A 24,819-nucleotide genomic window follows, 5' to 3' on the forward strand; every position below is an offset into this window, starting at 1 on the left:
TACTGTTTGGTTAAAAAGTCACAGAAATTTTGAATTAAAAATCATCACCAATTTATCAGAAATAGAAATGTGAAGTCTGTATATTAATCGAGGAAGTTGTTAGGGGATTCCCTCTCATCCCAGAAAGTAGACACCCAAACTTCAGAATAGTCATCCCTGGGACTGTTCATCAAGCTCAGAAATTCACTAGGGATTTCCTAACACACATTTCCTTTAACCACTGGCGCCAAGAAGTTAAAAGGTCTGCACATAGATTGTAATCAATTCAGAAGTCAGGTAGGGAGAAAAAGAGCACCCATAGCTAACAGGTTTGCAGTAGCTATTAGATCTTTAGAAATGAAAAGCTACACTGACTAATAGAGATATTATTCTTATTCTTATAGTCAACACTTAAGAAATTCAAAAAGCAGTGTTTCCAAATACAGCTAAATTATAACACTACATGACAAACTTGAGATGACACATCCTTTGTGCTTTAATTGTTAACAAAATGAAGGAAATCAAAAACAAAAGTATCTTTTAAAAGTAAGCTGTTCACAAACACCAAGCAATAGCAAGTAAACATTCTTACCTTGGGCAGGATCAGGTGGACCAAACTCCAGAGAATATCGTAAAATGAAATTATTGTTCCACACATACAGCTGGTTATCTCTTGGATTATAATCCACTGCAGCAATGTACTGGTACTGATTTGGGAAGGGAACATCTACATACTCTCCTCGGCTCAACCGTGTATTGTAGATATAATCAATTGCGTTCTTGCCAGTTTCACTTTCATTGTCTTGATAAACTGACCTGACCACATAGAGAACTCCACAGATCATAAAAGCATTTGATGCAGCACGTTTGTCATATACCGTCTCCCAGGTTGCTTCAAATCGAAGAGTGTATGGATTGAGTTGGCTAATAACTATCATTCCATTGTTCTGTTCTGTGGCATAAATGACCCATAAGCCATTCTCATCAACTGCGAGGTCGATATCAGTCTTTCCTCCCCATCTATATGGTGAGGTATCATGATAGTTGGCATAATTAATTATGGCCTCTCCACTCTTAATTCTAGTCCTCAAGTCAAATTTCACAATATTCCTTGTTCTTTCTTTGTTAAAGAAGACAGCACCATCATATACCACGAATCCAGTACCATCTACTCGGTTTGGTAGTTTGTATGTTGTTGTTTGGCGACTGTTTTGAAAATCCTCTAAAGAAGCAAATTCTATTAAAGTATCAGTGCGGTAGGGAGTCCAGGGCATAAAATAAATTTTATCTGCAGCCTGAAGTGGATCCTTGCACCAAGCACCTGCCTTTTGTTCAGCTTCATATATACAGGGTGAGTCCACAATTGCTTTCAAGGTCCCAGGGCACACAAAAACTAACAGTCACAGAGAAAAGACAAGAATGAAGCCAAGTTAAAATTGTACACAGGCAAACAAATAATTATCTTAAATAGAAAGAGAAAAATTCATTTTAATTAACACTCAATTTACCAAAATGTATACTTAGTACAGTAATGCCCATTATTTCTCTCAATTCCCATAATCAATGTTCCAGCATAGAAAGCAGCTGGGGTATGCTTTCAGAAAAAAAGCAAAAAAAAAAAAAGAAACTTAAATTTAAGAATATAACTGAGCTAACAATTTACTTTTCTGCTATGCAGTTTTATAGTATAATTTGGTAATTTCTAATTCAAAACTGTGAGCTTTGTGCATAGCTGTGTACGAAGTATGTACTTGATCCAAACTTTGTATCCTTCCTCCCCCAGCCCACTTATAAACTCCCCTTCACCTCCCCCACAACAATAGACTATAATAAAGAGAAGAAAACAAAAAACCCAACCCAACCCAACCCAACCTGCAGGCTTATTTAGAACTTTCACAGAAGTCAGACTGAAAACAAAGGTGCTTCCACTGAAAGAACATAAATATTCGAAAAATGCAATTAGGAGCCAAGAAAAGTAAATACAAGGAAAGCATTGATGAAACAACCAGGAGACCCTGTAACCATGGCATGCTATGGAGAGGGTTCTGGAAGCCAGGCAAGGTGACACTTTACACTTTAATAATAAAATATCCACGGGTGTCAGAAAAAGAGCTAATGGGTGAAAAAGAAATAGAGAAAGGATAGCTCCCCGTCGCCAACTTCAGTATTTTTACCCCATCACTAGATTTAGCAGTCATAAAAATTCATTGTAAACAGTCGACTTCTTTATGAGGTACATTTATGAGATCCTGCTGATATATTTTTTTAATGTCAGGAGTGTTGCAGGGTAAGGGAAGGGAGAAGGTACATCCATAAGGCACATAACAGGGAGCTGGGGTTCAGAGTGTACATATTATTTACCTTTTTGCTCCACTTCTATTTTAAGCATCGGAAGAAAAGTAAAAAAAAGTTCAAGGAAAAAAGAAAAAAGATTAAAATAAATTGACTATTAGTCTAAGTCTGAATTTGTAATAGAAGCTAAATATAGGAAGAATAAGAGCTGCACTATTTTGGACAAAGAGAAACACACAACAGGGAAAACCTAGCAAAAGAAAGATTCTAAAGTTACATAAAAGAACATGGATCAATCATTTTAGTAGATTAAGGAGGCAATATAAATATGCTGGCATGTTGCTTCACTTAGTGAACCTGAATAAATAATGAAACTTCACTAATGCATGGTATACATACTCTTGCCTTTCCAAAGTCACTCAGCATTATTTTCAAATTTTACTATACACATGTATGCTACAGATTCATAGGCATGCATAAGGACCATCTACTTATCATGTAAGCTAATTATTAAACTGATTAAAAGGAAGTATGTGTAACAAGAAATTATACAAAAATGACAACTAAATTTTGGATTTTAGGTCAAATTTAATAATTACTGCTAGAGTTCTTCATTTCTAAAGATGCTTAAGAAAAATATAATTATGCATCTCAGTACATATAAATATGGTCCAGTGCCTTCTATTTCTAGAAAGATCCATTAAATAATATTTTTAAAAAATGCCTCCTATTCATGAATATATAATCTCCTCCCACTCTCCATTACAGACTCCAAAGAGTGAGGTAAGGTAATACAGCCCCACCCCCAAAAAATTAGTATACAATTTATTTGAACTTATAGATACACTTTTCATTATAAAATTCTGACTAAAACATTACATCAGTAACTGGTAATAATCTATTTTTTAAAAAAAATATAAGTAAATACATACAAGGGGAAAGAAGCACAGTAGGCAAGGAGAAAAAGGAAGAAAGAATCATGGTTAGCTTTTTATGACATATTCTACCATCATCAATTTATACAGAATGCAAGCGACATGCAACAACCATCATAACAAGCATTCAAAGCAAGTACCTTGACTCCACAAACCCCATAAAAGGTAAATGCTTTCATAAAACAAACCTGATTAGTAGGGTTACATGAGGAAAAAACAGAAAACAAAAAACTCAAAGCACTCCTTTCAAAAAGAGTTTTGGAAAATGTATTATGCAGGTAAAAAGGGGTGCTATTTAATGTTCTTCCTGGTCAACAGTACTCTAATAATTATAAATCATAAATAGTATTTAATATTGTATGTAGGCTTTAAAAGTATGTTGCCTGAATTTCATAAAGTGACCAGATTAATGTATGTCCTTTTCCCTCATCCCTTATTAAAATTCATCAGGGTGTGCTAATACTATATCTCCAAACTGATTACTCAAAGATACTGCAGTTGTACATTTCATTAAGATGTCTTAGCTTGATTAATTTTTTTAAATTACAATAATTCATCAAGATTAAATACTGACCTTCTGAAATACCTTAGAGGAAAACAAGACACAATATGTTTGCCATATAAACAGCATATAACCTCCAGAGTAAGTCACCACCTCCCCCAACTGAGTCTATTTATAATCACTTTCAGGAAACATACTTGTTCTTTAACTTGCAATCAGGACTACATCCAGTAAAAAAGAAGAAATTCAGTGTTACTACTAATAAATTATATGATTTTTATAAAGCAGTAGCCCTACACTTACTCCTGAGTAAAGAGCAGTATTATACCATGTTGAAATTTATATAGCGCTTTTTGTCTTTTTAGAAAAGAATTTAAAAAAAAATAAATTAAATGTAAAAAATGGTAATTATATTTTTTAAATTTATTTCATATTTGAAACAAATCTTAAAGGAAGTTCAATAATGGATGCATTGAGTCATTTTTTGTTTGCTTTTGGTGTGTGGTGTTCTGGGTATAATCATGGATCAGTGCTCAGAGATCACTACTGGCAGTGCTCAAGGCAACACAAGTGGTCTGGGGAGTGAACCCAGATCAAGTGTTTAAGTGGAGGTCAGGGGAGATAGTACAGTGTGTAGGAGACTACTCTTGTATCCGGCTGATGGCTGACCTGTGTTTGATCCCCAGTCATGAGTAAACTACTTAAGCTTCCTACCAACTATATTGTCTCTCTAGCCACTGTAGTATATCATTTTTGCCTTCCATCAATTTAAAATGCGTTTTTTTAAAAAATGTGATTCACTGAAGTAGTGCCGATACGGAGAAAAATATATAGGGCTTCATTTGCTTATGATTTACCTGATGTCATGTACAGTCAAGAAAAGAACATGGATATAACTGGGTATAATTTATAATTTTGATGCAAGATTATCCAGTGATAATCAAAATCCTTGATTGATAAATCCCGTTAAGATACTGATTTTTAAAAGAAGTCCTTACTTTATAATTTTTTATGAAAACTCAAAGGACAGAAATAACTATGAAATAATTCAAAACTGCATCAATCCATTATATAAACAAACAATAAATTTAATAAAATTAGCATTCTTCTTTGCATGCGAAATACAACTCGTCTAAAGAGACTTTACAAATTAATTTATAAAAACGTTTACTATTTTATAGACCAAACATATACACATGAGTATTTACAATAGTGAAACACTACATAGATATGCAAGACAAGAAACTAACCCAAACTACAGCCTACATACTCTGTATCTGAAGTGACACACTATTTCCATTTAAATAATCTTATCACTTCTTTAAAATTATTTCATCAATAGAAATTATTACTTTTTCATCATCAAATAAAACTTGTGGCTAAAATTATGATAGAATCTAATAACTTAATGATAATAAGAAACAAGATGGCAGAAATTTAAAACCAAATTGTATTGTAGTAAAGGAAGTTACATTCTAATAATTTTTTATATTCTATAGAATACTCGTAGCACCGTAGCACTGTTCTCCCGTTGTTCATCAATTTGCTGGAGCAGGCCCAGTAACGTCTCCATTGTGGGACTTGTTTGTACTGTGTTTGGCATATCAGGGAGTTTGCCAGGTTTTGCCATGTGGGCAAGACACTCACGACAGTTTGCCGGGTTCTGCGAGAGGGGCAGAAGAATGGAACCTGGCTCAGCCAGGCCGGCCGCGTGCAAGGGCTTACCACGGTGCTATTGCTCCATCCTACATGGAATACTTGTAAATTCTTTAAAGCATACATACTTCCAATCAGTAACAATTTTCTTAATGAAAAATGTGTATTCTATATACAAAAAAAATGTATATTCTATATACATACAATACTGACAGACAGTATCTGGGTTAAACATAAATGTCACATGTAATATATGTGTCTTTATTTATTTATTTATTTATTTATTTTATTTATTGCTTTTTGGGTCACAATGCACAGGGGTTATTCCTGGTTCTGCACTCAGGAACTACTCCTGGCAGTGCTCAGGGGACCATATGGGACGATGAGAATCGAACTTGGGTCGGCCGCGTGCAAGGCAAACGCCCTACCCACTGTGCTATCGCTCCAGCCCCACACGTGTCTGTCTTTAAACCTACCAAGTAGGGCAACAGTATTTTTAATAAACTGTCGAACAAATATACTATAAATTTTTCACAAATTGGGAAAATTTTCTGATACTACTGAAATATAGGAGGAAACAATTTAGGATGTAGAGACTCCTGGAAATTTTTTTTGGATAGCAATTGACATAAAGCCAGGTAGAAAGAGACACAAAGTCTAAGTACAGTGTTAAAAGATATTTTAAAAAGTTACAAAGTACAAAAACACTCTTAAAATAAAAAGCTAGAGACTTAAAAACTCATAACAAGTATAAGGAATTCTATGATGAACAGAAACATAAAGGAAAAGGAAGAAGAGAGAAATGGGTGAAAGAAATGAAACAAACAGTCCTACTGTTTCAGAAAAATCTGTATTCATCTTTAATGCTGGTGAAAACCATGCCAATATATAGTGTGTCACTACTGTACAGTATATAGGAACTAATTTATAGTTCTCTACTTTAGCAAGGAGTAATTTTAAAAATAGTCATAGACTTATTTCTGCCTCGTGCAAACATCTAGAAAGATAACAGCAAATTAATTACTGGGATTTTTTTCCAAGAAAAAAAAAACTAAAAAGAACAAATACTTCTCTGAGTATAGCTATTTGCAAGTTTAGTGCACAATGTACAATACTTCTGGAGAACTGAAAAAGTAAAATTTTGAAAGTTAGAAGTTCCAGAAGATATTCACATTTTTCTTTCTTAAACAGCGCAAGAAATTACTTAAAAATCTGAAAATAATATTTGCTTATCACTCTTTCTTGGTCTATAGACTAGGTAACAGGAACTGGCTCCATAAAGGCATAATTCTTGGCAGCTCTGTTTGGAATGGATGCTGTATTCCTTTTCTAATTTGAGGACAGAAACCAGGCTAAATTCAAGTGCAAGTTGACTTTATGGAACAAAGGTTAGGTTAGCTCAAAAGAATACAAGGTTCCTCTAGTGAGAGGAGAATTGATTATGTAAAGCCACCAACACTACACACAGGAGAAATGATCCAATGATAAGTGCATTCAGTAGGCTTCCAATCCTACAAATAGTACAGAAAATACTGAAAGCATAAAAAGCATCCATTTCACAGTAATACAGGAACACAGAGCAGGGATGAAAACAAAAGAACATCTGTGTTTGGCCTTTAACTGATACCCCACAAAAGCAAATTTATCAAAACAGTGAGCAGAGAAGAGAGACAGCTCCTCCACAGGATGTGTGAGAATGTATTACTACCACACTGGACAGATATCTATCAAAATCAGCCTTTGGATCAGAAATTCTGGTAGTTTAGTCATATGATTTTATTAGAAGTAATGATCTAGTTTTTGAGATTCTGGAAAAAAACAAATTTATTATTTAGGAATTCAATTTTTCTAAGACGGAATTACATAAAACCTATCTCAAATCAATGAAAGTGCCGCTAAAACAAGTTTTAATTCAAGTGCCTATGAATTAATGTGACATGACATTTTCTCCCAATCAAGTAAACAAGAACGCTCTCAAACAAACTGGCTTATGAAAACTAGATAAAACAATGAAACATTTAGTTATCTAAAACAGTTTGCTATTGAAGGTAGAGACTGCAATCTATAAGTATGAATGAGCATGAACAGACAGTAAGAGGAAAACTGCACAGAATTTATAACAGTAGTTGAAGCCTACTCTTAAAAAATTTCCAACCGGATTTTAAATCTCTCTCTAGAATCCTGTAAAATGGATGTTAGCAAAATCAAACTATGCTCAAGGTTTTATCTACTTAGTGTTAAGATTTTATCATTATGTCTGGTTTTAAAAAGTTTTATTAAGATCAAATTAATGAAAAGAAATGCACTTGCCTCAGTTACTACAATGGTAGCTTTTACCAATCACTAAAGTTACCACAACAGCAGGTAGCCATTCAAGTAGCTCACGATTAAAACTGAAGTCAATTTCTTCTTTAGAAAACTGTGAGCCAAACCAATTTGTCAGCAACTGGTATTGGGCAAAAGTACAGATTTCTATCTGCCCTATTGAATAGCTAATTCAAGTCTGTTTTCTGGAAAAACACTAGTCTTAAAAGCCAAACACTTAAGAACACAGACAGACACTTGGCCAGCATCACACTATGGCTTCCTTCCACACTTCATGAAGCTAATTGGAGGCCCAAGTCTGTTAGTGCTCTGCATGCATAATGGTTTTGTAGGCCATAAACATATGCTTCTTTTACATGTTTATTCTTCCAGCATCAACAAAGAATGCTGGAGAAAGTGAAAGATATAAACTTCATACTTACTGTAAGGGACACATTCGTATTGAACTTCAAGGTATTTGTATGTTCCAGGACATGGATCAGGAAATACATCTGACCCAGTAACTACTATACATTGAGTTCTATTGTTGCACCTGAAAAAAAAAAATTCAAACATAGTTGATGAGCCTATATTTATTTTTCACTAAATACATATTAAAAATGTAGCAATGATTCCTATTTTTCATTAATGATATACTGATTCAAAAATTTGATTCATTCCTTGGTTTATTTTTCTCAAGAAACGAGCATAAAATTTTAAAATTCAACTGATAACTTACTCTACACCATGAGTTACAATATCAACCACCAAGATACTGTATTCATGAATAAAAACTACAGTTTAAAAAGGGTATTATGGGCTTAACTCTTTAAACCCATGTGGTCCCTTGAACTGATATCTTGACTGTATGTCTCTGTATTTCTTTGCTTGCCTTATTTCCACTGTAGAAAAGCCTATATTCTCTTTTTAACATGCATTTCTCTCTCTCTCCCCTCACATACTTTTAAATAAGTTACAATAAAAACTACCTTGCTTCAAATAAACAAGTAAGGGGATTATTAAGATTGAACAGAAACAATCATAATTTGAGTAATAGCTTGGAAATATTTTAACTGTGAATTAAAAGTAAAGGAGTCAGCTTTTAAGTTTAATCCTAGATATAATTTTGTGTTGGTTTTTCTATCATAAGAACTTTCAAAATCCTGAATAACAATGCTAAACAACAGGTGACACCTTCCACGCTACGGCCTACATAAATCACAGAATGGATTTAAAACATTTAGTATAGTGCCTAGTTTTTTTTTTTATTACTCTTGCCATGTTTATAGAGCAATGCTAGTACTGTAAATATGACATGACTATTAACACTAGTTCTAAATTAGCACTCCCTAAAATATACATTAAAGATAATATCAATAACATAATGCTTAGAATGTCTTCTTAAGTCTCTGTGTATTTGCACAAATGGTAATTTTTATAAACACTGTAAAAGCAAGCAAACATTATTTAATTTATAATTATTATGATCAATGGAAAAGGCATGATTTCAGGTAGGTATATATTAAGGCTAAGAAGCAGAACGAGCATTATAATAAAATTTATTTAACAAGTTTAATACCAGACATTCTAATACATATAAGTTGACTATAAAACGGACCAAGGATACAGAATGAAACACAAAACAAGGAAAAAGCAGCTCTGTTTTTAGCACAACTGGATCAAAGAGAATGGAAGGTGAATCAATCATGTTCAAAAGAGAGAGTTTTTAACTTTGTTACTTCATGCACCTTTACGCCAATCAACTCAGAACAGGTTGATTCCTTTGTGAAGGAAAACTAAGACTGAAAACTTAATCAAAATCAGACAGGTAAATATGTAGGTCAAGGTACAATATGATTAGTTGTAAAATGAAAATCTGAAATTAAATTAAAATTAATATTGATTTATATGTATTGATAACAGGGGCTAGAGTGATAGCACAGCAGTAGGGCGTTTGCCTTGCACGCAGCCATCATGGCCGACCCGAGTTCGATTCCTCCGCCCCTCTCCGAGAGCCCGGCAAGCTACCGAGAGTATCTCGCCCGCACGGCAGAGCCTGGCAAGCTACCCATGATGTATTCGTATGCCAAACACAGTAACAAGAAGTCTCACGATGGAGACGTTACTGGGCCCGCTCGAGCAAATCGATGAACAACAGGAAGACCGTGACCGTGTTAACAGAATTAATCATTTATAATACATTTTTTTAATATTTGAGGGCCACACCCAGGAGTATTCAGGTTTTATTCCTGGCTCTGTGCTCAGGGGACCATATGTGATGCCTGGAATTGGAATCAGGGTTGGCCACATCTAAGGCAAGCGTTTTTTTTTCTTGTACCATCTATCCATCTTCTACATATATTTTTAATATATTCCACAAAAATAAATTTCAGTGACATGAATAATGTGCAGGATGAAGTGTTAACTTCTTCTGCAGCATCATGTTTTCCTCTTATTTCTCTTAAACTTGATCTGGAAAACATTTTTTTCTGATGGTTCTGTATTAAGTAAAAATAAATTCTTTAATCATGAATCATAGAAAAAAAAAGACACCCTGAGCACTGCTGGGTATGGTCAAAAATCTCCTTAAATTTTAACAGCAGATATATCTAAAATTTCTCAACAGATCAGTATCTAAGGGCTGGAGAGGTATTAGAGGGGGAGGGCACTTGTCTTGCACACAGTCAAACTAGGTTCAACTACTGGCACCCCAGGTGATTCCCACGCCCCACCTCCCCAGTACTTCCAGAAGTACAGAGCTAGGAGCAAGCTCTGAAGACCCCTGGGTGTGGTCCCAAAACAAAGAACAAAATAAAACAAAATTTAATGTCTAATGTTTCAACTATTTTATTTCTTCTTACTTTTGCAACAAGAGAACTGATTTTTTAAAAAACTTTCTTGATCTTCCAGGAGTCAATCATTAACCCAGTTCTCAGTTTTAAAAACAACAACAACAACAAAACACCTAAAGTTGTTTTATTTTAATTTCTTCCTGTATTTATTCACATCTGATCATCCTGCCTTTATCACATCCTCACACCTTTCAGAAACAAAACAAAACAAAAAACTCCTGTAAGAATGGATTATCTCTTTCACTTATTCCTTCATTATACATTTTATCACCACTCAACCAAACTGCTGTTCTGCAAATTTTTTTTATATTCTTAAAATATGCTCTCTATAGAAATCTCATAGAATGACAATTCCATTTGCAAGTGAAGTTTTCATAAGCTTCTTCAACCCTCCTTCACACACATAAAATAAAGTTTACATTCACATCAGAAAAACAGGAACAGACAGGAGAGAAGAATGAACTAATGATTGGAGTGGACCAAAGTGGAGGAGGATGTAGCATAATTGTGAATTTACACACTGTTTTTTTCAGAGTTAAAGAATAAATGGACGATATCCTAAACTTTCCCCACCATAAGATTTCTAAATATAGCAAGTCTGGGACACAAGGCAAAGGAAATACTCAATGGGAAATGTTAGTACTAAAACAAATCCAAAAACTCCTTAGCCAATAAACAAGTTCTTAAATTGTAAAGCTGCAAACTACTACCATTTAAGAAGATAGAGAAGTGAAAGTGATTAGCCACAGAAGCAAAGTAAATTCCCACTAGGCTTCAAGTTTTCATCAGAATGAAGTAAAAAGATACGACTGAACCAAGAAAGAAAAGTTGCTATTTGTATTCTGAGTGCAAAGTATAGCTTCTGGTTAACTGTCTCCCTCTTACCCCACAGAGATAGATTTTTTTTTTTAAATCACAAATATTAAGTCTGTACATAATTGTACTGACTGAATTCTCAGTATATGTTTTGGTTATTCCATGTGGATTATGTAAAAAAAATCGTACTTTTCTCTTTAACTTGTGTTTGTGGTACCAAGGATTCAAACTAAGATCTCATACACACAAGGCAAGCGTGTTTATGCTGAGCTATATCCCTTATCCTATCCACACTTTTCTTACTGAGCAGTTGTGAGAGAAGGCGGGAAAAAAAAGAGAGGGGGTGGTGGAGTTTATTAAGTTCATGGATTTTGATTATGACTCAAAGAAGACACAATTGTTATTCGTTATACAGAAAAAGAATAGTAGTAATTTTTTTCTTTTTAGTTTTTTTCTGTCACACCCAGCTTTCTCAGGATTTAGTATGGGCTCTATGCTCAAGTATCATTCCTTAGAGGACCATATGTGGCATTAGGGATATAACCCAGGTAAGCAGAATAACACGCCTTACCTGCTGTGCTATGTTTCCAGCCCCACTAATTTTCTTACTAATCTAAAATATAGAATATACTACTTATTCTGAGAATTTCTCATCACTTAGATCCAATAAGAAATGTCTTGCAACTTCAAGTCTGAATATCTTATTAAAGTATTACTTCTGACATTAATAATTCTACAACTTATATTTTAATCATAAAACTCGCCAACCACAACAAATTCTAAATTCTACTCTACAGGTCACAAGATTTCTCTAAAGGATTAAAAAAAAACACTTAAAAATTGTTTTAAAGGGGTGGAGCAACAGCACAGTGGGTAGGGTGTTTGCCTTGCACACAGCCGACCTAGATTCGATTCCCAGCATTCCATATGGTCCCTCGAGCACAGTCAGGAGTAATTCCTGAGTGCATGAACTAAGAGTAACTCCTGTGCATCGCCAGGTATGACCCAAAAAGAAAAAAAAATATGTTTTAAAGCCCATTCTTACTACACTTCCTATTCTAAACGGGGAGTAGGAGGAATCTATTCAGGGATGAAGACAAATATCTCAATAATTGAAGATAATAAAGATGAATAATTCTGTAGATTAATAATAGATTAATTTACTACCTATGCGCATGAGAATACAAATAATACATTTGCTTATGCACAAACTCAAGTATAAAATTTAAAGCAAGTGTTATTGTATAGATTTATCTCAAATATGTAAGAGAAAAATACAACTAGGAGTACCTACAGAATCTATCGACAATCACAATTAGCAGAACACCAAAAGCTAAATAAACTTATACACTAGTGTGTTGGTATTTCTTTTAAGTTTAATAGACAGATTGATGGCAGTAGTTCGAAAAAAATATCCTTGTAAATTTGGGGGAGCTGCTTTTTGTGCATCATCATAAACGAAATTGTTAACAATGCAAAAGTACAGTTTGCCCTCAACCTTTAAAATTATAAATGAAAGGATGTACAGTGCACGTTACATGTAATTAGGAAAAACGTGTAAAAAAAAATCAACAAAAGAAAACACTGACTATTCAAGACAATGATTTTCAAGAACAAAAGCACTTGCTGATTACGAATATTACTGTTTAAAGGTAAAGGTTTTAGGCCCAAAGAATAGCTGAGTGACTCAGAAAAAGTATCCTGTAAGCGTATAGTCCCTTATTTTTTATTTACATTTTCCACTCTTCATGCTTTAAGCACTGCAATTTGAACCTCGTAGCCCTAAGTCTTCAATTTTGGGGCAACATAGCATTCAAGTATGTACATAAGCAGCAAAGACGATCCCTGCTAAGCATGAGGTGCAAGTACAGTAACTAGGAGAGCAAATTTCAGTGAGCATCACAAAATGAATGTGAACATGAAATCTGATGTGTGCCCCCCCCAGCAACTTAGTGAAATATACAACTACTTGTGTGCGCCCACCCCCACCCCCCGAACATCGGAGTGAAATACACAACTATTGCAGCAGATGTCCATGATTCCCATCACTGTAATCACATCAAGAACAGTGAAGGGGGGGAGAAGGAGGTAGTGAAAAATGTAAATAAAGTTTCGCTTATCAAAAATGGAAAGCACTGGTTTTAGCGTACAGAAGAATTAAGGCCACTATGGTTGCCCACCTAACTTGAGTAAAGGCAGAGAATTACGTTTTTAAAACTTTAGAACTCTCATCAGTAAAACTTTTTTCCCCTTCTTTGGGTTACACCCAGCGATGTACAGGGGTTACTCCTGGCTCATGCCCTCAGGAATTACTCCTGGCGGTGCTCTGAGGACCATATGGGATGCTAGGAATCAAAACTTCAGCCGTGTGCAAGGCAAATGCCTTACCCGCTGTGCTGTCGCTCCAGCCCCAGTAAAACTTTTTTGAATATGCCTCAACAAGTACAAATGGATCAAAACATTCAACAAAACCATTATCAAAACAACTATAATGATAAATAACCCCTTAAATATGCTAAACATCTATCTGCAATCTTAAAGAAATAGGACATCTTTTATTCTTCCAGAGTAGCCCCATTCTAATCATATGACTCCCTGTATACAGCTTTAAAAACAAACCAAACTATTCATGCAAATTTGTTTCCTTTCCAACTCTAATCTTGAATTGTACAATATCCAACAAATTGCTTTTGCTCTTCTTTTGATTATCTTATGCTCATTATTACACTTTACCAAGTGCAAAGTATGGAGATGAGATTCCATGTGTAATCTATTGTGAGAGGTGTTTTAATCAATAGTCTTGTTCTGCTGATTAAGCAGGGGTTTCTGTTTTGGCAAGATAACATTAGTTTCTCCAGTCATGCTCCAAAAACCATTGGGAATCTTCAGCAGATCATTAGATATGCTACAATAAAGCTTTGGTACATTCTCTTTTCTTCCTTAAATTGCTTCTTCACTGTTCCATCATTCCTTGTCTCGATAGCACTGCATTATTATTGCAGCTCCCCCTGAAACGTGCACTACAGCTATGTCTCCAGGCCATAGGATGCCATTTTCAATTGAAGCTTCTGCTTGAAAATATAAATTAAGAAAATTTCATTATCTTCTGCCAGGGGCCATTATTCACCACAGTTCTAAGGAAGATTAAAAATGCAAAATCTACTGACTTGAACAAATACTCCAGCATTTAACAGAAAATCTAAGTACATCATGACAAAATAAAAAGTTTGCAAAAATTTGAAGTCATTCTCAAAAAATCAGTTCAGTTCCTTAAATCTAGTGAAGACTGTTCAGTGAATTTCCATGGCATCCGTTATTTTTTTAATTCAAAGATATTAGCAAAAACATTTTTTCCTGAGTTACCTTGTATCTTACTTGAAACTACCCATATTTTAGAACACAAAATAAATATCTTCAAGATGCCATATAACAACTTCTAAAATACCAATATAAGCAGACCAATTATAGAAATATCCTTAAAACCATTAAAAGCAAATTCACAGCTGAATTGTCTGTTTTACATTGAAGTGTCCATAGGTGACTTATTCGAATAAGAAATTAGTCTCTAATAGAATAGAAATAAAATTATTTCCTGAGTCTCAAGTACTATAAACAACTACTATATATCAATAAGCAAGCTGTAGTCTACTTAAGTAAGCTGGTATGTGTGAGGCCCTGAGTTTTACTTGGGGTGTTATACAGTACCAAACCCCTAGCACTGCTGGATGTGGTTACTATAAAAAAAAAGAAATTGAAACTTACAACAAAAGGAAAAAATTAAGAGAAGGACAATGCTAACCCGTGCTAACCAGTGCTAACTTTTGACTCTATTATGAAACAACAGAGATTCAGTAGTTATATGTGAATGAATGAGTTGGGAGATAATTATGAATGGTTAACCTAGTTATTTCAGCCTATAAATAAAGAGTTAGTTGAAAAGAAATATCAGACAACATCCAATTCTATGACAGTAAGCTCTACCCATTCTGGAGAACTCTGTCAATTTGAGCAGTAAACTTTCATAATGAAAAATCAATAATACAACACTTCTGAGACCATTCCACTTAAGGGACAGAAAAAAAAAAAAAGAAAGTAGTATTACTCCCAGGTCACCTCTTCATACACTAATAATTCTTAGAAACAAAGTACTCTAGGTACTAGAATCCCAGAATTTTACAGTCCAAATTTAGAATAATTTTACACATACAGCAGATGACTTTAAAAGTGCATAATATGAAGAGATACATTTCAATGTAAATATATTTGCTCAAGAACATACTCAAACAGAGGAAATTTTAAAAAGCTGTCCACCAAGAAATAAGGTGACAATCATTGTCACAGATGAAAAAAGGAAAAAGAGTGCTAAATCGGATTAATTTTTTTTCTGGTGTAATGAAATGCTCTTTTATTATCCAAACTTCTATTCTGTAGAGCAGAGTGGCTCCTGCTTTCTTTAAATATTTATTAATGATGATTTGTGAGCCTTACTAATTGCTAGGTAAACATAACATTAGGAAGCTAAATGGTGTGTAATTAATATGGCAAAAAGGAGGTGTTCTATAGTAATATCCCCATTTGTCATATAACAGTTCTCATAATTTAGTAATTTCTGTAGTCTAGAAGTTTTTTGCCCATTATATAGTGAATTTTTAGGCATGTTAGAACATTATATTCTAAGTATTATAGAACATTATTTTAAAATGCTATAAAATCTTTCCCCCAAAGTTGTACAGAAATCAAGTCAATACCAGAATTTCTAGGAAATACTGCTGATTGTTATGCGCATAATGACAGAATCTGGAAAAACAAGTATGTCTAGACTATTAAATTTCCTATATGCTGGCAGTTTAAATTTTGTTTTGTTTTTCTGATCACACCTAGTCATTGTGCTCAGGACCCCTCCAAGTGATGCTCAGGGGACCATATAGGCGCTAAGGATCAAATGTGGGTCAGTTGTGTCTAAAACAAACACCCTACCTCCTGTATTATCTCTCTAGCCCTGGTATTTCAAATCTTTGAAATAGAATTCTACATTTTAATCATAACTATGATGGAATCTGTGAATTTATACCTGGTCTTTTAACAGTGTTTGGCCAATTTGTAACTAAAATATGGCATTGTAGCACTGTCCTCCCGTAGTTCATCAATTTGCTCCAGCGGGCCCAGTAACATCTTATCTCCATTGTGAGACTTGTTACTGTGCTGGCCATGTCCAATACATCACCAGTAGTTTGCCAGGCTTTGCTGCGGGCAAGATACTCTCAGTAGCTTGCCAGGCTCTCCAAGAGGGGCAGAGGAATCGAACTCAGGTCGGCCAGGTCAGTCGCATGCAAAGCAAATGCCCTGCCCACTGTGCTATAGCACCAGCCCAATTAAAATATAAGCAAAAGCAAATCTTTCTGTATAATTAACGTATAATTATTAATCATTTGAATAAAAATGCTAAATATGTAAATAAAATGGAGCCAAGATGCAAATATCAAGAAATTTATAGCAAAGCAATGTAATTTTAAGACTGACAGAAAATCATACCCAATCTAGTCTGATACATTCATATACATCACGTCTATTATTTATAGAACAGGCTATTATATAATTTTCTACTACGTTGAAAACAGGTACTACGCAAAATTGCTACCCAACATAAACATTTCAAATCTGAATAAAATGTCAGAAAAAAAAAACCCACAAAGTATCATTTATCTGTTTTTTGGGCCAAACCTAGTGATGTTCAGGGATTATTCCTGGCTTTGCAGTCAGCAATTATTCCTGATAGCAGTGGTGATCTGGGACCCTACAGGATTCCAGGGATTGAACCCAGTTGTGCAATGTGCAAGGCAAATGCCCTTTAAATGCCCTACTAAATATTTCTATTATTTGTAACTTAGAAACAATTTTTCCCTCAAATATTCCACATTAATTACTACAACAAGAATTCTGAAATGAATACTGGTTTGCTAAAAAATAACTTCTTATATGTTTTAGAAACCTTTGAAATTCTTTGCAGACTTTACTGGACCTTGGGGTCAGTTTAATGCAAATTAGGCTTGACTCACTCGGAGCCTTATTAATCCAGTACAAAATCTCTTGTTTGCTGAAATGCACAATCAACATAAATATGCTTGCTTTTATTAGTAAAATAAGACGTATTTATTTACCATGCTTGCCAATGAGACTAAGTTTCACTCACAAGGTCGTCAGGTCTAACTACTTAATGAAAGACACAAAATAAATTAAGCAGGAAAAAAATCTATAAAATCTGAAGTATTTTAAAAAATATCACTTCTGTGTCCAGTTTCTTAAGACCTTAGCTTTTAATAATTCAAAAATTATTATGAGCTGTATCAATTAGGAGCAATTATTTATAAAAATGTTAAACCTACTACAGTTTGTACTTGCAGAAATTATCCCATTTTTAACAAGGGAAATGGGAAATTGCTTTGGGATGCCCTAGTTAGATTAAATTAGCAAGAAACTTGTTACCGGACCATATAAAAGATACAGCATAATAAGACGTGACCTTGTAGAGCTGTGAAGCCAATCTGATGTTTTTTCTTCCTATAACCCCTGCTAATTATCTGCAAAGTTATAGACCCTTTTGTCGTGGGTTATTTTTCTTCAAATTGTGAGGGGACTTTTGGTTTCTAAATATTTAATTAGTCTTGTTATGATATGAGAATTGTACATGCCAAGCACTTCGATTTTCATATTCTATTCCTTCTAATTATCGTCAGATTTAGAGTGGTCATTCCCAATCTTTTCCTTTTGTAATTATTTACTTCTTAAAGATCATTTGGTAAAGAAATATTTTCACCCTTATCACTCTTCTTTTCTACAAATGGCTTTTCTGGTCTGTTGATTACCCACTCGGAAGATTAGCGTTTGAAATAATGCAAAAGAAACTAAAACTAAAAGAAGTTTTAGAAAGAAAAACTAAGATTTTTGTTGTTGCTATATAAAATTCAAATTAAAGGTAACTTTTTGTCTGATTATGATTTTGATAAACAGAAAAATTATGCCACAAATATTTCTTCCACTTCCCTGGTTGTCTTATGTAGAGTCATCTGTCACTACTATAGTTCACCAAAAATAGTAACAATAAATTTCAAGTCTAATTTAGAGCTAATGTAATTTTCACTTTTCCAAGCCTCATAATTTCTCAAGAGCATGGTAACACATGTTCACAAAATGTCCTATATAGATCAAACTATAAACTATAAACATAGAAATGAAATCATAAAATGTTTAAGTAGAACAGATTATTTTTCCTGTGCAAAACACAACCTTCTTTTTTAGAGGGGAAACTGAGCATCAGGAAGTTGGCCACATATATATAATGCTCATAGCTTATTCCTAGCTCTCTCTGTACATAGGAATCATTCCTGGTGGTTCTTAGGGAACCATGTGGTGCCACAGATGGAACCTGGACTGGCCACAAGCAAGGTAGCACCCTAACCACTGGACAAAACACAACTTTAAAGTAAACATATAAGTTCAACTCAATAATTTTATTTTGTATTAAAATGATGCTCCATAAATGCCTTTACTTATGCAAAGAATATGGTACTATTCTTCATTCAGAATGCATTCTTTTGGTAGTGAAATCTTTTGCAGTTCACTAGTATTTCCTCATACACTTATTTTTCAGCTTAAATACATTTTTATTATTAACTTTTAAAGGAACTTACTTTCCTCATGCAACTTATAAAACATTTCATTAGTAAAATGTGATAGTTTATAAATACATACACAGGAATGAGTTATGTAAAAGTGATGCAAAAGTACAAATAAGTTATATCTTAATCAGAATTTAATTCATAATTGTTAGAGAACACTGGCTAATATTTCTCCAAAGGGTCAACAAAACAAAAACTCTCATTCTGGAAACAACGTGCTACCCAATAATTCTGTCACAGCTATCTTTATCCACTAATAATATAGTTTTAACTCTGTACCCCAACAAAACCAGTATCAATTTTTTTGTTCTTTATAGATTAGCAAAATTCAGAAATTACTATGAATGTACCCTTTGAACTACCTTCTTCCAGATACAATGGTCTATTTGGAAAGACCTTCAGTCTCAAAGGCAGAACATTTTTGAGAACACAGGACCCTAGGCTAACAGTCTGAAGACAGTTTTCCAGCTAATAAAAAACTCTGCTCCTATGAAAGTCTAAAAAAGTGAGTCAGTTCTATAGTGAAGCATCAGCCAAAATGAGAGAACAGAAAAAGTGAATACAAACTATGCAGGCTAAACATTAAGTTCTTATTTAAATACCCTGATCTGAAGGAATGTTTTCTCCTTTTCTTTCTGTAATTCTGACTGGCAAACAATCACTTTTTGCTTTGTGAAATCTTTTCCAGTGTATCCTATAGTTGCTACTTAGTTAGCCAATTATCTCCTACATGATTTATTTGGGGATTTGGAATCACACTTGGCAGTACTTAGGGGCTACTCCTGGCAGTGCTCAGGTGAGTATGTGGTGGTGAGGAGTATTTATGTTTTTATTGTTTATATCCTTTCAAAACATCTCCAAAGTGTGCCAGGAACTTTATTAGTTTCTACCTGGTCCCATAAAACACTTTAGCCTTTAAGTTTCCCCTATTCAGTTTAATGTTGTCAGGATTCTTTTAAATCTTTAGGAATGTCAGGTCTTATATCCATTCAATAAATACTTTTAAAATTGGAATTCTCATTTTATTATTTTATGAAGTTTTTTTTAAATCTAAGAACAACTCAAAATATTCTATTGATATAAACTAGTTGTAATATCCTTAATAAAGACTATGTACATTTTGTTGGATATCTAACTGTGGTAAAACGAGAAGAAAACAATAAAGGAAAAAGGTGGAACTACAGACTTAGGGGATATTCGCAGTAGAATTGTCTGGGAAGGCTAAACACAGTCCTTGATGCCAGTAATCTGAATATAAACAATCAAATTCAGAGACTATAAAGAGATGGATACTTTTTGGTTCATACATATCAAATTAATGGAGTCTCATCTGACTGATAAGTATATGGCAAATTTCACAGCTTACTTCTGATAAATCAGAACTAATCTTTAATCATGACAAAATATTCATAATCTAATCCTTTTATCAAATTGACTATCACTGCAGGAGTCTCATGTGTTTGCACAATTAAAAACCCCATGTTAGCTGTATATAATAAGGCATTACATTTGATGCAAATCCCTTTCTATTGAAATAAGTGCCAAGCTGACAGCAGGAAAGAGCTGATAAGAAAGCAACAAGGCATTGCTGATGGCATTCTCGATAACTGAACACCTACCTACTCATAAGCATTCAGTCTACAACACACTGCAAAGTGGTTTATTATTATTTTTAAAGTACAGATCAAGGAACATGTCTTTGTGCTAAATCTCAGCCACAAAGGAAAGAAATTGTCTTTCAAAAGACAGAAGCATGGGGGGGGGGGGCGGCGTGTGAGGAGGAGGAAAGAGAGAACTAGAAAATAGAAATGCCATATCTATTTGTGATTCTAAAACTAGAAACAGTGATAAAGCACATATTTACTGTCACCCCAACAACAGAAATATCTACATGTCTGGAGGCATACAGGATAATAGTCTAAGTACAGTGTTTGAACACTATTTGAACTGAAGAAAATTAACAAATATTAACATAAATATTCACACCATTCTCTCTACTACAAGTCATGAATTCCTTGTTTCAAAGTTAATACGTGAGGGACCTAGAACCCTACTGGTACTTTTCATGTTGAAATTAGAATTTAAATCAATTTTTAAAACATTTTATAGAACTTTGAAAAAACGTAAAGGAAGCAATCTTTGAAAGATCATTTCCTTCTTAGCTCAAACTCAAGAGAAATTTGAAAACTTACAGTTACCAGAGGGAAAATGAAACCTGATTAAATGCCTTACAGAATAAGAAGTTTGAAAACAGATGAGACGCTCAATAATTACCTAGGCAGACCACCTCTTTATTACCTCAACATACGCTATGTTTCTCCACCAACAGTCACTGCTCATCATTTTCACTCCTATACCAATTTTGAAAATATTTTTGTGCAATGTGAGAGATTTCATATTACTAATTTCTGTGCAAGTCATATCATCTTCACTGGATTCTATCTTTGAGGGGATAGTGACTGTTTTAAGAATCTCTGAATGTTTATGTGTGCATAATGAACAAAATTATCAAATCCAAAAGCATCATCTATAGACCTATTATTATTTCTTTCCAATTGTTTAATATATCGATATTATATAATAAACTTGTACATCATCAAACTCAGTAATTAACTGATGATAGATCAGTAAATAAAAATAAAGGCAGACTTTAGAAGTCAAGCATAGTTCTATTAACTATGTGACATAAGCCAAATTCAAACTTCTCTGATTTATACAATTCATTTAACCAACTGATTTCCACACATGTTGAAAAGTTAGTGGTGATGAAGGGACGGGTGTTGGAACTTTGTATGACTGAACCTCAATCAAAAAAATTTACAACTGGTATCTCATGGTGATTCAATAAAAATTAAAACAATAAATCCTAGTGGTGAAAAAATACACACATACCTGCTGTGTATGTAAAAAGTCCAAATTAGCTTAATTTATATACCTTTATATATATTACATATATACACCTTATGTGTATATAAAGCCCAAATTAGCTTCATATCAGTAATTTATCTAAAAGGTTCAGTTCATCATAACCTAGAAAATGCTTAAACTTAAAAACTCTAAATACTCCTAACAACTTATACAGACTTGAGGTCTGTGTGCTGGGAAGCAACAATGCTCCTGAAAGCTAATATGTACTCTTAGGTTAGAGATAATGACAGAATAAGTATGTTCAATGATGAATAACTAGGAAAATACCCATATCACTGAATATTAATGATGTAATACAATTTATATTGTACATATGAAACTCTATTAAGGTACTTACGTCTCTTAATTTGTCTTAACAATAGTAGCTAAATACGAGATAAATTTAATAAAATATATTAACTCAATAAAGTTGCATAGTTATTTTTTGGTGAAAATTATTCTGAAGTATATATAACATTATATATTTTTTGTTTAGGAATCAGTCAACCTAAGTATATTTGATGCTAATACTAAGGAAAAGACACAACAAAGATATTGCTACTGCTCTTGTACTTGATCATATAGATCAATAAACTTTTTCATTTCAGTAACCTCATTACTGTCAAAATGCCGATAGAACATCTGCTCACTCTTACATTCTCTACTGCCTAGAAAAAGTTTTTGGTTCAATCAGGAGTGTTCCTTTTTGTATTCAGTTAATATAGCTTAAAAGCCACATAATTTAGAAAAAGTAATAAGCAATTTTTAAACCTCAACTGGTTCCTTTATTCTTCCTTTTTCCCTCTAAATTGCTTCTTTTTGCTAGATCGCTATAATAAATGTAACCAATACCACTGACAGGATTTGCTTTTATATTTGCTGTTACTATACCTTTCTCAGACTGGGAGCTGAGTTTCAGGTAGAAGTCTCTTAGAGGCTTAGAACACTCAAAAAACTAAAAGCAGTGAAGATGAGGGAAGAAAGTGAAAACAATGCATTTGGAAAAGCAGCCTATGAAATTCCTCAGGGAGAGAGTTGGTCTGAGTTGAAAGAATATGTTAGAAAGGTCTTAAAATGAAGCAAGGGATAAGGAGGCCATCCCTTTGTACTCTGGCATTCTATGAGGACTACCTCTGAGGAAAAAGGTTTAAAATCCCTTTAGCCCATGGCATTTCCTGGGCAGGAAGTCACTGGGAGCCCATCAGCAGCTCCCCTGATGGGGAGGGAGAGCTGGCAGGGGGAGAGACAGGGAGTGAGGAGAATCCTTTACCAAAGGGGAAACCCAGAAGCCATTCCGTAACAGTCACTAGAACCCTGTGTGTTTGTGAAGACTTCAGTGAAACAGTTCAAAATCACTTACTACTATTCCTTCTTAGGATTTTTATTGTATTTTATCTTCTTGTACAAAGTGACATGTCAATCCTGTTTACTAAGCGATATTCAATAAGTTTCCTATAGAGCAATGAACCTTAACAGGAAGCTTTTAATTGGCCCACATAGGAAACCACATTACTATTAATTCCACAGCTACAGCATAAAATAAAACCATTGCTTTTCAAACTCTAGCGCAATTAGACCTCTCGGCTATTTGGCTAACTCTGCTTCGTGATACCCAATGCAGTTAATTATATTTTTTTGATGTTAATAGTCTCTGTCACTCTTGAGCATAACTTCTCTTTGATGAATATTTAAGTAATATTTGAATAAAAAATAATCTTGGTTAATTTTATATTCAGTAATCATAACTTAATAAAAGTCTACTCATCAAGAGTAGAAATATGTGGCAATGTACAGTAAAGGTCCTAAATCAATTGATCAGAGAACATATATGAAGTGGCTATTTAACATTTCCTGTGTATAGTATATTTTTAAAGGTAGAAGCTAATTAAAAGGTAGAAGAATAATAAATAACAAAAGAGAATAAAAACCCACTTATAAAGATTCTTTTACATTTTATAATACAGAACTCTATGGAAAATTAATGATGAGAATATCAAACCATATTAAAATAATTAAATATAGGATAATAAACAAATCATATAATTTCCTAGAATAATCTATATATAGACTTGTTTCCTCTAGATTGTTTCCCCAGATTCCAAGAGTTAAAAAAAAAAATTAAAGATTTTGTTACTGTGGATCATATTGAAACTCACTGTGAATATCAAGAAAAAAAATTTCAACACAAAAACTGTAATGTGTTTAACAGGAGTTAAGGGTGATTAAAAAATGGGAAAAGAAAGGAAGTGAAACTAAAGTAATAAAAGAAAGTTCATTGGTATACTTTCTTAATATTCCATTATACCTCAGTTTTACACTAGTTTAAACTGTAACAGCATTTATTTACCATATACTGTGAAAATGCTTTTTCTTACTACCTAAAATTTTAATAAAATAAATTATCTCATCTATTTAATGAATGCCTCATAAAATTACTTGCTTTTAAATTTTCACTCTTATCTCAAATTCTAACTTACCATGATACATGGGAGATAAAATAAGGTTTAAAAAAAGATAAAAATATATCAAAAGGCAACCACCAAAGTACTGAAAATTATCACTGAAATTTATTGTTTATTGAATTTTTTTTTTTTTTGCTTTTTGGGTCATACACCTGGAAATTCACAGGGGTTTCTGTGCACTGCCTAGCTCATGCACTCAGGAATTACTCCTGGTGGTGCTCCGGACTATATGGGATGCTGGGAATTGAACCCCGGTCGGCCATGTGCAAGGCAAATGCCCTACCGGCTGTGCTATCACTCCAGCCCTCAATGATTTTTCTTTTAGGAAAAAAAAAAGGAAAAAAGTTAAAAGAAAATCAAGATCATTCCATATCACTCTCAGATGTGGGATATAAAAAGATACAGTAAAGAAATTAACAATGCCAGAAGGCAACAGAA

The 24,819-nt window shown here is 33.7% G+C and overlaps 1 protein-coding gene across 3 annotated transcripts in view; it reads right to left on the bottom strand.

Moving 5' to 3' along the window:
- ADGRL2 (adhesion G protein-coupled receptor L2) overlaps positions 1–24,819 on the bottom strand; it is a 584,864-nt gene that overhangs the window by 49,494 nt on the left and 510,551 nt on the right. The window contains exons 6-7 of one of the 3 annotated variants that reach the window (XM_056123806.1): positions 8,112–8,221; positions 572–1,372 (exon numbers count right to left, since the gene is read on the bottom strand). In XM_056123806.1, coding sequence (XP_055979781.1) covers positions 572–1,372; positions 8,112–8,221 — 911 coding nt within the window. Of the gene's footprint in view, positions 1–571; positions 1,373–2,340; positions 2,889–8,111; positions 8,222–24,819 lie in introns of those variants that run through there. The other 2 variants (XM_056123807.1, XM_056123808.1) reach the window with 2 other exon arrangements.

Source organism: Sorex fumeus, unplaced genomic scaffold (assembly GCF_029834395.1).
Source record: "Sorex fumeus unplaced genomic scaffold, SorFum_2.1 ptg000047l, whole genome shotgun sequence".
NCBI classification, from domain to species: Eukaryota; Metazoa; Chordata; class Mammalia; order Eulipotyphla; family Soricidae; genus Sorex; species Sorex fumeus.